This window comes from Musa acuminata, chromosome BXJ2-3 (assembly GCF_036884655.1).
Source record: "Musa acuminata AAA Group cultivar baxijiao chromosome BXJ2-3, Cavendish_Baxijiao_AAA, whole genome shotgun sequence".
In the NCBI taxonomy this organism is placed as follows: Eukaryota; Viridiplantae; Streptophyta; class Magnoliopsida; order Zingiberales; family Musaceae; genus Musa; species Musa acuminata.
In genome coordinates, this window is record NC_088340.1 from 7,219,761 (window position 1) to 7,233,716 (window position 13,956).

General features: G+C 37.0%; 2 protein-coding genes across 3 annotated transcripts; both read right to left on the minus strand.

Annotated features, from left to right (window-relative positions):
• Positions 1–5,492: 5,492 nt before the first annotated feature.
• On the minus strand, positions 5,493–7,181 carry LOC135607157 (NAC domain-containing protein 92-like). Its single transcript, XM_065098737.1, has 3 exons — positions 6,765–7,181; positions 6,377–6,657; positions 5,493–6,297 (listed from the first exon to the last, which is right to left on the minus strand). The coding sequence occupies exons 1-3, from the start codon at positions 6,925–6,927 to the stop codon at positions 5,785–5,787; spliced, it is 957 nt and encodes a 318-aa protein (XP_064954809.1). The 5' UTR covers positions 6,928–7,181; the 3' UTR covers positions 5,493–5,784.
• A 3,363-nt stretch (positions 7,182–10,544) lies between these two features.
• Positions 10,545–13,275, minus strand: LOC135582723 (ricin B-like lectin R40G3). 2 transcript variants are annotated; one of them, XM_065098738.1, is made up of 4 exons: positions 12,662–13,275; positions 12,218–12,340; positions 11,292–11,520; positions 10,545–10,833 (listed from the first exon to the last, which is right to left on the minus strand). In XM_065098738.1, coding segments are annotated over exons 1-4 (948 nt in total). In that variant the 5' UTR covers positions 13,256–13,275; the 3' UTR covers positions 10,545–10,831. The 2 variants fall into 2 exon arrangements, with proteins under 2 accessions (XP_064954810.1, XP_064954811.1); XM_065098739.1 differs by lacking the exon at positions 10,545–10,833 and adding an exon at positions 11,006–11,139.
• Between the last annotated feature and the right edge of the window lie 681 nt (positions 13,276–13,956).

Genomic DNA, 13,956 nt, shown 5'->3' on the forward strand with positions numbered 1-13,956 from the left:
AAATTAATTTGAATCTTGAATTTACAAAGATATTGGTGACTATATAATCAAATATTAGATTGAAATATAGTTTCAATAATAGAAAATCTTCTATCTTATAATATAGATATTTGAAGCATATCTCCAATGAAAGAATCAAAATAATAGTGAAAAATAATATTTTGAAAGGTTTAGACTTTATTAATTTTGATGCTTGCATATATTATATTAAATAAAAGTAAACTAAATATATAAAAAAAATCATAAGAAGTAAAGAATTTCTTGAAATTATTCATATTGATATATATGAACCACTTCATATTTCTTATTTTAACAAAGAAATATACTTCATCACATTTATAGATAACTTATCAAGATATATATATATGTATCCAATACATGGAAAGTCTAAGGTTATTGATGCTCTTGAGACATAATAAATGAAGTCAAAGGACAATTAGATAAAAAATTTAAAATTATTAGATCTGATAGGAGTAATGAATCTTATGATAAATATGATAAGTCGGGTTAGAATCTTAATACTTTTGCTAGGTTCATACAATAATGAGATATTTGTGCTCAATATACTTTATCAGGTATATCATAACAAAATGACATTGCTAAAAGATGAAATCGCACTCTTATTGCTAAGATGAGACATCCTAAAGGATTCATTAAAAAAAGAATGGAAAGTTCAATTTATAAACTAAGAAAATCTATTTATAGCTTAAAGAAGCTTCTGTACAATTGTATATAAAGTTTCATATTATTATAATTTCTTAAAATTTAAGAAAAAATTTATTGATCAATATATATTTAAAAGTAAGTAAAAGTAAATTTTTTATATTGATCTTATATGTTGATGATATTTTACTTGTCAGTAGTAATTTTAGTTTATTACATGAATCCAACATACTTCTTATTAAGAATTTTAAGACTATTAATATGAATGAGATACTTTATATTATTGGCATTGAGATATTTATGGATAGATCTTAAGAATTACGAAGACTATTTTAGAAAGAGTATATTGACCAAATCTTAAAGTGATTTAGTATGTAGCTTTATTTAGTTAATAATATATCTATTACTAGACATGAAATTTTGGTTAAAGTCAATATTCTAAAAATAACCTGTAAAGGAAAGATATTCTCACACAGTTTAAAGTTTAAAGTCTATTGTATGCTAATCTCATATCTGTTCAAACACACATGAGACAATATATTAATTTTGTAGTTGGAATGTTGGGTAAATATGAAAATAATCTAAGAATGAAATATTAAAAAATTATAAAAAAAATGATAATATATTTATAATGGAATATAATATATCATATTAACTTGAAATAATGGATTATTGAGATGTTGATTTACAATAATCACTTATTATATTATTAATAATAAAAGTTGAATTTGTAGTTTGTGAATAGACTAACCATTTGCGAGCACATTATGGTTAGGATACTAAGAGGCTACTTATTTATCCTTCTTAGGTCACGATCTAACTACTCTTCCTACATATGTTTGCTTGCTAGGTTTATCATACTGTCTCGCCATGATATTTAATTGATTGCTTCCGTTGCTTTAAAATTATTTATCACGGACATAGTTGGAATATTATGATCATCATATATAATACGATATGAATGATATAACAGTAAATCATAATTTGTACAACCAAACAAGCTTATCAATTTTTTGATGAGCCATAAGATGACTATTAGCACCTGATATCAATTAATCTTTGTTAAATTGATTGATGAACATGGCATGCAAAGTTCTAAAAGCTTGAACTAAAAATTGTTACTCTCCCACAAACCAATAGCCTAAACTTTTCAGAACAGTAGTGTCCTAAAATTGCATTAGAAAAATAAATAATCCCCAACGAGCATGGTTTTTTTTCACAAAATAAAATTATTTATTCCGTGGGAATTGTATGTCTCGGAAACAATAGAGTTGTGTGAATCCAATGTTTTGATCTCCCTTGCAAGAAAAAGAAAACATATCGTTGCAGAGAATTCATAGATAAGAAGGAATTGGTGCTGTGCAGTTGAACATTTAGGGTAGCTAAAGAGGCATAGATTCAACATCTTGACTCGGTGTGGTTCATCCTTGACGAAATGAGCCTCAATCCAAACGGCCAATTTATGGTCCAAATAAGAACCAAGCTAATTGGATTGGACCGGACCACTATTGGACTTAAAATTGGTTTTCCTTAAGCCCAAATTAGCCAATATCCAATCAATAAATAGCCAATACCTACAAATAAAAACAAAGGGAGATAAAATGTTTGATAAAATAGAGAATAATAGCCCAATTAAGCAATCCAAATTTTGTCATGGCAATAGTCATTTTCATGACATAAAAAATCATTAATATAAATAAGAAGAATAGCACACATGTGATATCAATCAATCTTTGTTCTATCATCATTAATGTTTATGTTCACTCAATCTACTAATTAACTCAACCTAATCTGACTATAGACAAAGAGACATAACCTCCATATTATCAACCAATTATACTTAAGATTTATTATATTTGATATAAGAGGGTTCGAGAAAAGAAGAAAAAAAAATCTCATGACTTAACTTTGATTCAATTCACACCTATATCTATTAAAATATTTTTTAATATAACCTAAAAAATGTGCTGTCAACTTCTTAGGGTTCCAAATCAAGATTGTCACATCAATCAACTCTTCCCTTTGAAGCCTACGGTAGTGTGAAAGAAAGAGTACTTTGTTGAGTGTCCAATGCGATGAACAACTTATCATGACAAGACTTGGTGACAAATCCATTTTTTTTTCTTGCATGACATCAAGGTGAATCAAGAGGGAGCAAATGCAAAGCTAGGAAAGGTGAACAGTCTCCATCATGTGGTTAATGGAGATCAGCCACTTCAATGAGCTATCTTAATGGGAGTAGGTGAGGTGTAGTGGGAGCACTGCTATTGAAGTTTATTTGGTCATCTACCTTAACCTAAAGCTGGAAGCTTTTGGTACAACTCATACCTGATAGAAATTTCAAACATGAGGATCACATAGGACAACATCTCAATAGGATTTTTCATGGTGCTGTTGATCTTCTTTTCGAAACAGTAAAAAGAAGACGATCCAGACCAAACACCTGTGATGATGGTTTTGGGAGATGACTACCAGTGTATGAGTGTTTGTTCTTGTTTTGGCTTCATTTGGTCAATTCACTGAGTCAGCTTCCTACTTGTCTTTCATGTTGATTTTTCTGTGTTTGATCCTCACTAGACATCCATTTTACTCTCCTTTCATTGCTGGGATTCATCTCTCTACATAATCTGAATCCTCCATGGGGTTTCACATCCATTGTTCTCAGGTCATGTCTTATCCGTGGCCTACACCACCTATCCATGAATGAGTTACACCAAGAACATATTCAAGTCAAACTCATCTGCAAAGAGAGAGAGAGAGAGAGAGAGAGAGAGAGAGAGAGTGAGAGAGGATGATGATATCTTACCACAGTGATGCAAAGATTGGGAACCACATCTGCATCAAGATAGGGAGGTAACACATCATCCAACAAAGATAAGAAACAAGAAAGAACATGTTTCATATCAGTGAAGCATATGATCTCATGGAGGAGTGAAGCATAGAATCATGGGGTTAGTTCATCCTCATCTCATAAAAAGTAGTAGTAGCAGTATCTGTCTTTTGGCCCCCTTCTATCCACATCACCTCAGCATCAGCTTTGCCATGGCGGCAAGTCTTCCCCGTATCTTTGCCGTCTTTCTTTATTCATATCGCCCTTCGGGTGCGTCCGGGAAGGAGGCGGGACCCACACGGTGGATGTCGCCCCATTGGAGACTGCGATGTCATCAGCTGACCCCACCGGAGGTCAAAGGGATGGAAGGTTAGTTTTGAGCACACGATGTCGATCTGACGTACCGATTGTAAGATGCCATTTACAACATGAGTCGCAGCTGGCAACACTTTTCTGCGGTGATCAGACAGGACAAACGCATCTCATTCGCTTGTGGCTGGTTCTTGTGCATCTGAGATCGTAAGGATCCACCTTACAATTCCATCATGTTTTCAGTCAAAATAAAACCTCGATCAGTTGTTCTCTTTCTTTTCGAGCACAACAGATCCCATCCGAGGAAAAGGTTTATTGTAGAGGACCAAAGAACAACAAGCACATCATGCATCGTAGCGAGAATTCCAACTCTCAACTTGGAAAGATAGGTTGGAAAGTCATTCACGCATCAAACAAATATAATAATCAATTAAGATAGCTTGTACTAAAAATGTTACTAATTTTCACCATTAATTCATGACCAAGAGAAGGACATCGAAAGATCGTCCTGTCCTAAGCCTAAGAACGTGCACAAGTATAAGTCTAAAAGACATTCAATAAGTACTTACAGAGCCAATCAAATATTGGATTGTGATGTCTTACAATATAGGTAAGCTATGTGTGTGTATGTAAAATACCAATATATTTCTACATGTGGTTGCTATGTATGCGTGTACGTATGAACGTATTACATGAATATGACAATTAAGCCATCATCACTCAATGATCCACTCACAAAACATGATCTCAAATCACAAAATTATCCACCTTAAAATAGGTTTAATGAACACGTTACCACTATGATTACAAACTCTATTAAATTTTCTAATAAAGATTTGTTTGTCTTCCTTAGAATCATGTAGTTCGAATAGCAATTTGTGAGATTATTTTCCACATTTCTTCCAAATTGTTAAGTGCTGAGGAAGTATGCATAGTATTATTGTAAAGTCAAAGACCACTATTTCATGATTGTAAACTCTATTTAGTTTGTAATGCTTGCAAATAGCAGTTTGAGAGACTCTTTTCCTAGTTTCTTCCTAATTCCTATGCCCTAAGGAAGCATATACAGTGTTATTATAAAGGCAAAGACTTATACTTCATGAGTACAAACTCTACTTTCTTGGTTGGCTTGCTTGGAATCAAGTGGTTGCAAATGGGAGTATGTGAGACTATTTTCTTGGTTTCTTCCTAATGTTTGAGTCCTAAGGAAGCGTTCATAGTATCATTATTTGATGATTGCAAATACTATTGTAGTTTACAGAACAAGAATTCGATTAGCTTCTTTGAGATCAAGTGGCCAAAAATGGCTGTTGGTGAGACTATTGTGCTAATTTATTCCAAATTCTTTTGCCCAAAGGAGAAATGTGTTTTATCCTTATCCCATTAGACAAAAACCTGGCTGATGAGGGTCAAGCATATCACATGAATAGAGCACCTCACCACTTGCACTTGCATCCATATCTCCTGACCTTTTGCTGAACCCTAAATAATTTCTTATTGCGCATCTCTTGGCCAGTCACTATCCCCCTTTGAATCCTATTATCAATGAGTTGATGTAGTTTGAGGGATGTGCTCAGGAGCTTCATATTTGCTGCTGACAAGAATATCTACCCAAGATTCTCATGATATCTATGAACAAAACTTGAGCTGGATAGACCACATGTTGCTAGATTTTGGAGAGGTTGGAGAAGCCAAAGACCAGTACTCCTATATAAAGAAGGTACGAATGACGAGTCCAGTAGTTACATTGTGGTTGATGAGACCAACTAATTCAACATTTCTGTCATCTATAGAAGAGTTTAATCTGTACGCATACGAGAATTAGAACTCTCTGTACAGTGAGAGAGCATATATCTAAACCACAAGGCCTCCTCTCTCTGCGATAAATAAGACATGAGAAGTGGATTTGGGCAGATCAACGAGACCCTAAAAATGGTTGCTAACACACAAATCAGTCTCAAGTTCTTTCAGAAACGTTCTCAGAATCCAAAACTTGCCCAGGGTTCGTCGAAATCTTCGTAGTGCTTCGACATGATCGAGGATATCTCGGTGTTGTGGTCAGTGTTCACTCCTGTTTCCTGCGAGGGGCAACCGATGGATTGACAGTGCTTCCTCATGGCTGCAGCAGCTGCCTCACTTGGCATTGCTTCATCATGGTGCAAGTAGCCCGGTTTTGCCGAGACCAGGAGTGGGTAGTGGAGAACTGAATTCTGAGGTGGATTGGAGGAGCTCATCTGGTGGTTCATCAATTGTTGATCTTCGGCAGCCATCGCAGTGAAGAAGGCAGGAGGAATAGCTTTGAAGTCGTAGAGTTGATCATGGTGGATGAAGCTGGAATCAGGCCTCATGTTAGAATCCATGCATAGGGGATCCATTAGAGGAGGCAAGGCACTGAAGTCCTTGAGATCACCTCCATTGGAGTTGATCGCAGGTGGTGAGCTCTTCTTCAGTCCTGCATGCTTGTAGAAGACCCTACACACAACCCATTCATCCTGCAATGGAACTGGTTTAGTTACATGTAGAGAGAGAGAGAGAGAGAGAGAGAGAGAGAGAGAGAGAGGATAATAGTACCTTGGCAGAGTTGGGGAGATTGGAGAGAGGATATTTGCCTTCAAGCCTGAACTCATGCATCACCCAATTAGTCCTGTCTCCTCTGGGAGCTCTTCCTTTGTAGAACACAAGGGTTTTCTTCATGCCAATAAGGACTCCTTTTCCCCTACATATCTCCTTATCTTTCCCGGTGGCTTTCCAATAGCCAGCTTCAGTGGCCCTGTTGGTCCTCATGCCAGTTGGATACTTCCTGTCCTTCTGGCAGAAGAAGTACATCTCCTTTCCTCCCATCTTTGCCTTGCCTAGCACAGAACAACACAACATGCATGCACCAAAATCTTAGAACCGGACAGCAACAAGGAAAGGTACAAGGCATGGAAAGCTTGAGGAGGAAGAGAAGCATCAGTACTTGGAAGATCCCATGGCTCACACTTGTTCAGATCCACCTCTCCGATAGCTCTTGCTGTGTAGCAGTGGTCGATGATCTTCTGCATGACGTAGTGAGTGATGATCTCTTCATCCGTAGGGTGGAATCTGAAGCCAGGGGGCAAGTCCCAGCAGTCATCCACCATGGTTGCGTGCACCTCGAATAAGGAAGCTTTGGAGATCCCAAGAACAGACAATTACGGTAGAGAGATGGAGATCCAAGGAGAAGGAAACAAAGGGAAGGTTGCTGTGATGTCGGGGTCGATGTAACAAAGGAAAAGAAATAGAGAGATGACTAGTCATATCGAAGGATAAGATACGTAACGCTCAAGGCACTTCCAAGAGAAGCTACTAGGGTTCTTTAATGCCACTGTTATTGGCTTCATTACCCATAATATTCTCTCTACCCACAATATAATACATAGAGTTCGTCCTGGTATTCCTCTCTCCCAAATCCCAATCTTTTCATCACCCATCACCTTCATCTTGGATGGTGTAGTTTCCCGGAATCTACTGCTATGTCTGAATCAGTCATCTTGTGAAGGAAACAACCGAGTCAGAGGTAACTCTGACCCACAGGAACATGCACCTCGACCAGGTTGAGTCAACCTAACACTGGAAGCTTATAGAACATCAAACTGCAGTCCCAGTGGTCTTTGTTTGAAGTAATTGATGACACAGCAGAAATTTGATTTGGCTTATACTTTTGCTTCTTTTTGGTGCATATGTTTTGCTTTTCAAGTTTGAAGGTGTTTACTTCAGATCTTGAATTCAGACATCAAATTATTCATGCATTGAAGTACCAAAAAAATTGTTGTAGTCATCTGAAAAGTCACTTGCATGAAGCCAAATATTGTTGCAGATTGATCTAATCTTTGAAGTGAACTAAACCTTGAAAAGCAATCATGTTGATTCACAAAATATTTCATCAACAGAGTTCCTGTACTACAAAACCCCAAAGGAAAGGGCAAGAAAAAAGGAATTGCTCATGAAGGGGAAGACACTAATGTCATTGCATGTGATTTGCCATGATGTCAAATTCAACAAATGATTAATTAGTCAATTGGATTATTGAAATGCATATGGTGGTGGTGAAGACATTTCTTGTGAGAATTATTGCAATGCTTGGCAGGGATCAGCTGATCCAATCTAAACCAAGACTTGTTCATCTCTCTTTTCAGCATAAACAACAAAAATATGAAGACAGAAAACAAAAACTTGACCTGACAATTCAAACTCAATTTTTTTTGTTCACATTCTTACTCATCTGTTGAACACCATATTAACAATAGCAAGTAGGAATTAATATCATTAGCAAAATGTCACAATGTGACAGTAAGAAAGCTCCTACACATCAATCTTAATAAGTTAATTATCCTTACATGGTATATCAATCACCCTAAGACAATGAACATTGCACTGTAATTCCCTTCTTGTACTTGGTATTTATTGTATGTTCCCACAAACTTAAAAGAGACTACATAATACATTCACCACTATATTTTTGCCTCATTTCACTCTTTGTTGATATCATTGCAAAGCTTGAAACCAACCTTTTAGATTGATAGATATATCATTAATTTCCATCTTTAGCCGTACTTAATATTTATTTACTTAAGTTAACATATATTTTTATATGCCAAAATGTAAAGAGCACCTTAATTTAATTAATGATTTTAGCATCATAATTAGTCTTTAAGCAATTAACTTATAATGGCTCATAGAGATTAATTATCTTAAAATATGAAATATATATCCAACTTGCCTTATTTGAAATGGCATTTAGGGTTAATGCTAATATGTTTCGTAGCTATCAACTAGGATTATATCAATTGCTTCGCACACGAGTCATCGGTGATTCGTAGAGCTCCTTAACTCTATGAAAAGTGATGATTGCAGAGTTGCAGTTGCACTAAAATATGAAGCTTCACATGAACACAAATAATGTTGTCATGTCCACCAAAACTAAACAAGATTTGGTCCTGTCAGCATCATCCAACTACATCAATCATTTGGGCCCATAAGTTATCCAACATCACAAGCATACATCACCTCAGACTCGAAGCTGTCCCATATCTCTCTGTCTCGTGTCATGTAAAAGATCTTATATTCTTCTCCTCTTCTCATTCTATACAAATATATTTATATGTGTATATACACAAAGAAGTCTTTTTTTGTTGTCTCTCATTTTGGTGTCATTAAAGTACCTATTTGCTACATTCTTTCCTTCGTTTTGAACACCACAAGTGAAATCATCTATAGCTTCTACACTAATCTTAATGGCACATGCTGCAGTGTCCTCACATATTTCATATCGTAATGCTGTCACAAGTATATTCCTTCTCTTCAATCCAATTACAACAATGGAAGTATGTCAGACATTATAAGGTGCTTTAACCAAGATATAAACACCTCATGGAACCAATATGAAAGAACCTTATGCTGATGCAGGGAGGGCTTGGACTGATATGGAACACTCACAATCTTTACAATGGTAATGTTGCAGAGATATGGCTTGAGATGGACAAAGAACAGAAGATGCTGTCCTCACTGACCAAAGGGAATGTTTGACATGCAATAATACAACCTTTCACAGCATGAAAAATAATGTTGATGCTCTAAATTCTGCAAGCATTGGATGCAGACTCACTGTGAGAACAAGCAGCAATACAAAATCCATTTGATCCTTATGCACTCCCAAGAAACACATAGAAGGTAGTCAAATTTGAAATGCCCAGCAAATGTGTATATAGCATGAATAAATCATGTGTATAAGAGAAAATAATACGAATATAAAATGCTCAAAAGGAAGAATAGACTGAGAGCATCTGAACCACTATAAGAAAACCAATATGAAGATCACCAGAGGTTATGAAAACAGATGTGTGTAAAGGAAGCATTCTGTTAAATATCAAGCATTCATGGTGATGAGTGGGCTCAAGAGGAGTACATTTCTTTTCAGAACACTGCATTCTCAATCCATCCTTATCAGTGAGATAAGTACTCACCATTGACACATTTGTTTCATAGTGACTTGTGAGATGAACAGGGCTGACTGCATGTGAAAATTACACTTAGAGAAGTTGCATCAGATCCTCTAAATGCAGGAAATGCATCAATCATACCATGAGTCAAAATGTTCCTACCAGAGGTCTATGTCAAAGTTACAGAGTTAATATCCCAACCTAACTTCATGAAAGAGTCTGTAAAACAAATCTTCTCGAGAGTTTGCAAGAAAACTTCAAACAAAGGGTTCGCAAGATATATGATACTCATCCAACTAGAAGCTACTCCCATTCATCAATTCTCAGTTTCATGCAACTGTGCAATATCAATTAGCCTTGTGGTATGTACTCTAGCAATTTTGATGCTTCCTTTTGTGCACAACATTCTAAAGATGAAAGCTCTCAGTGAAATTAATAATCTAAAGGGCTAAAATATTGTACTCACTTATTCTATATTATTTCATGTCACTTGAAATTTCACCTGTGAAATTAATAATCTGGTCCACTCTTAACTCAAAAACAAACGGCCGAAGGTCAACTTTCCTACAACAATTCCATCTGATCTCCATGTTGGTAGTGAAAACGAATCAACTAGAATTGTTCCAAAACCTAAGAATACTCCATTAACATGTGTTGTCCATCCTAATAAAATCAGTTGTGAAACATAAAATCAACATCAGCAACCAAGTTAGTCCCTTTCATTTGTTCAGTGCACTTTGGAAATTTGGGTTTCACCAACCCTTGCTCATAAGAGAAGATGAGTCGGAATCAATATATTCCACATGATATTAATAAAACAACTGTTTAGCATGTATATTTAGCAGCGAAGATAGACATAAAGAAACTGGAGACCGTTTACATTCAGATATAGCATGAAAATACAAAGGACCATTGTTAAACTATAACCTCCACTCTTGCTCGGATAAACAAAAGCACTCTCACATGAAACGTACAGCTTATTCTGAATAATATGACTAACAACGAGAGCTTGTAGAGATGGATACTGAGCCACATTAAGGATATAACATAATCTCCATCAGAATTTTCCTACATTCACACAAGATAGTAAAGGTAAGACAATTGGAAGGAAGAAGTTAAAAAAAGAATAAAAATATCAGATGTCTTCTTATAATGAATATTAAAGGACAACTCTACTAGAGAGAATGGACAACATAAAAGACAAATAAGTAACCAATGGTCCAATTCTTGAGGCAAAAAAGGATCAATAAGCTTACCATGTTTGATTTAAACTTCTCATTTACAATTTGACAATAGGCAAGAAATTCTAGGGAACTTGGAGAGGGAACAGGATTTCAGAAGAGACAAAGAGGTTATAAACAACAGCTCAACATCCTGAAGACAAAGGGAAATATGTAATATACAAGAGCTCAATTTCTTAAAGCTAAAGGAAATGGAAATATGAGCATAAGATTACTATGTTTGCCTTGATCCGTTTCTTATTTACAATTTATCAAAAAGTACCAGAAGAATTTTCAGAAACTTACAGTGAGGAACAATCTTCCACCTCTGATTATCTCCCTTCAGCCACTCCCAAAGCACAAGAATCGTTCCATCTCTCACCCCTCCATGGTTCTTGTCCCCATGGAAGGCATCAAAGTTCAAGCGGATGTTATTTACCATCCTTATGCATCGGAAGCCATCACCCAAGTCCTTGCTCTCAGACCACAGGACAGACTCATCTAGATAGTCTGGATTATAGCGGATCAACCTAACCTGCATATTTTTTTAAAAAAAATTATGAATAAGACAGGGATCGAACAAGAACAAGATAAGCAAGAGGGGCATAGATTTAACGGTAATTGATAAAAATGTTCATTTGAAGCAGAAAAATAATGCCTGATTTAATAAGACAGTAATTATAGATTGAATCTAACCATGTTATGAGTGGCAGTTGGCCAAATACCCATTCGAACTAGAAAGAAAAAGGCTGATTCTATAAGACAGTAATTATAGATTGAATCCATCTACGTCTGGAATTCTCGCATGTGCCACTAAATTTAAAAAGTCCAGAATCAGACAAGAACAAGAGCAGCAAGGGGCAAGCATGAAGTTACTCAACAGTAATTGATAAAATAGCCATTTGAAATAAAAAGTGAATGTGTGATTCAACAAGACAATAATAATACACTGAAACCATCTAATTTTTCACTAATATGTCAGGAATTCTCACATATTTCACTAATTTTTCAAAACAAAAATAATAGATCAGTTAAAAGATTTTCAAATTGAGGCACACCATGATAAGAAACAATTTATATACCATGCCAACATCCAGCATGTCCATCACTAAAATCCAAATTGAACAATAATTAACAGGCAAGCATGATGAAAAAGAGAAAAAAATTGGATGACTCGGGAAAATTCATCAAATCAACAACATTCAATTCTGTATAGATGAAGCTGAACTTACAGGATGAGTTGCACCAAAAGAGTGCTTCAGAGCTTCACCAGTAACCTTGTTAATCAGAGCAAAGCTTGGGAAACCCTCCTCATCCTTCACCTTGGTGCTGTACCTCATGTCCCTGATCCAGTGCTGCCAACACCAAAAGAAACTGGTGAAAAGGAGAAAAAGAATAACCCTGGTAGACCCCCAAACCAGCAACTTAGTTAAAATCGTGAGCGCAAAGAATTCAGAACTTGCATAGTAGAAGAATATAAGATATAGGAAGATTTATAGGCAACTACCCACAATAAAAATCTCAACTTTTTTACACCAGAAAAAGAGAACCAACAAAAAACCGCAAAATCAGACACAACAACAGGAGGACAAAAGAAAGAAAGAAAAACAAAGAACTAAAACTGAAAGATCCAATTTTTAGAGGTAAACATAGCATCTTTAAGCAAATTTACTTGCCTGGTACGGGTCTGTGGGATCGTTGCGCGCGAGGATCACCTTCCCATCACGAATGGACAGAGAGAAGTTATTCTCTGCCTTGGTGTAGATCCTGACGGTCGGCTGCCCATGCCCCGGCGGAGGCGGCGCCGCTGCCTCTCCTTCCCATCTCTCGTGGCTCACGTGGTGGACCCCGGGGAAGTGCGGAAGGAAGTGGTGGTGCTGATGGTGCTGATGGCCGTAGCCACCGTCATGATGGTCCCCGGGACCGGGAGCGGGAGGGTAGGTGGGCGGAGGAGAGGGGCCGTGGTGGTGATGGCTGCCGCCGTAGCTCCCCTCGCCGTGGTAGCCAGGCGGGGGAGGGTAGACGGGCGGCGGCGGGCCGTAGCCGGGCCCGCCCTCGTGCGACACGTGCTGGACGGCCGGCGGACCGTATCCGGGCCCGCCCTCGTGGGACACGTGCTGGACGGCCGGCGGGTAGGCTGGGCCTCCATAGTACGGCGGCGTGGGAAGCGGTGGCTGGTAGCCCGGCGGAGGGTAGCGATGCCGCTCGTCCTCCTCCTCTTGGCCGTGGTGGTGGTGTTGGTGGCCGCCGTGATGACCAAAGGGGTTCATGGTCTCGGGTGTTCTCTTCTTTCTCAGGCTTATCGACGTTATAAAGACGCCTCGTGGCACAAAGTACCGAACGAAACATATCTTTTCTTCGACTGACTGAATCACCCCGAAACTCTTCAGGGTTGACGCGGTACCGGAGCCCACCCATTGGGTCTGAGGGCCGAGATCACCCATTAAAAATATCGAGGCCGAGTCAGCCATGCTTCTGAATTCCGCGCAACACATTATATTTAGTCCCTTTTACTTGGCTACTAAGCATCAACCAATATCTTTTTTATGTTCAATATTTATTGCAAGTAAATCTCCATAGAAAGTTATGAAGATTTGCCCCAAAAATATCCATTTCAATTTCACCCTTTTATCTTACTAAATAAAATTACTATCAAATATAATATATATATATATATATATTTATATATTTACATGTCAATCTAGTCAATATCTTCACAAGCCTTAGTGATTAAATAATCAATATTATTACGAGCTAAATTAATTTAATTTAATTTAAATAAAAAATATATTATTGGAATGAATTAAGAGTGAGATGGATTGGGTGTTCTAATTTTACATTCATTTTTTGGGATAAAATATTGTTTTCTTGGTCTCTAAAACTTAGTTGGTCACCCACTTCTACTTAGCTGTTAAGTATCAATCGGTACATCTCGTAATTCCTCCAATAAATGCCACAATCATTAAATTAT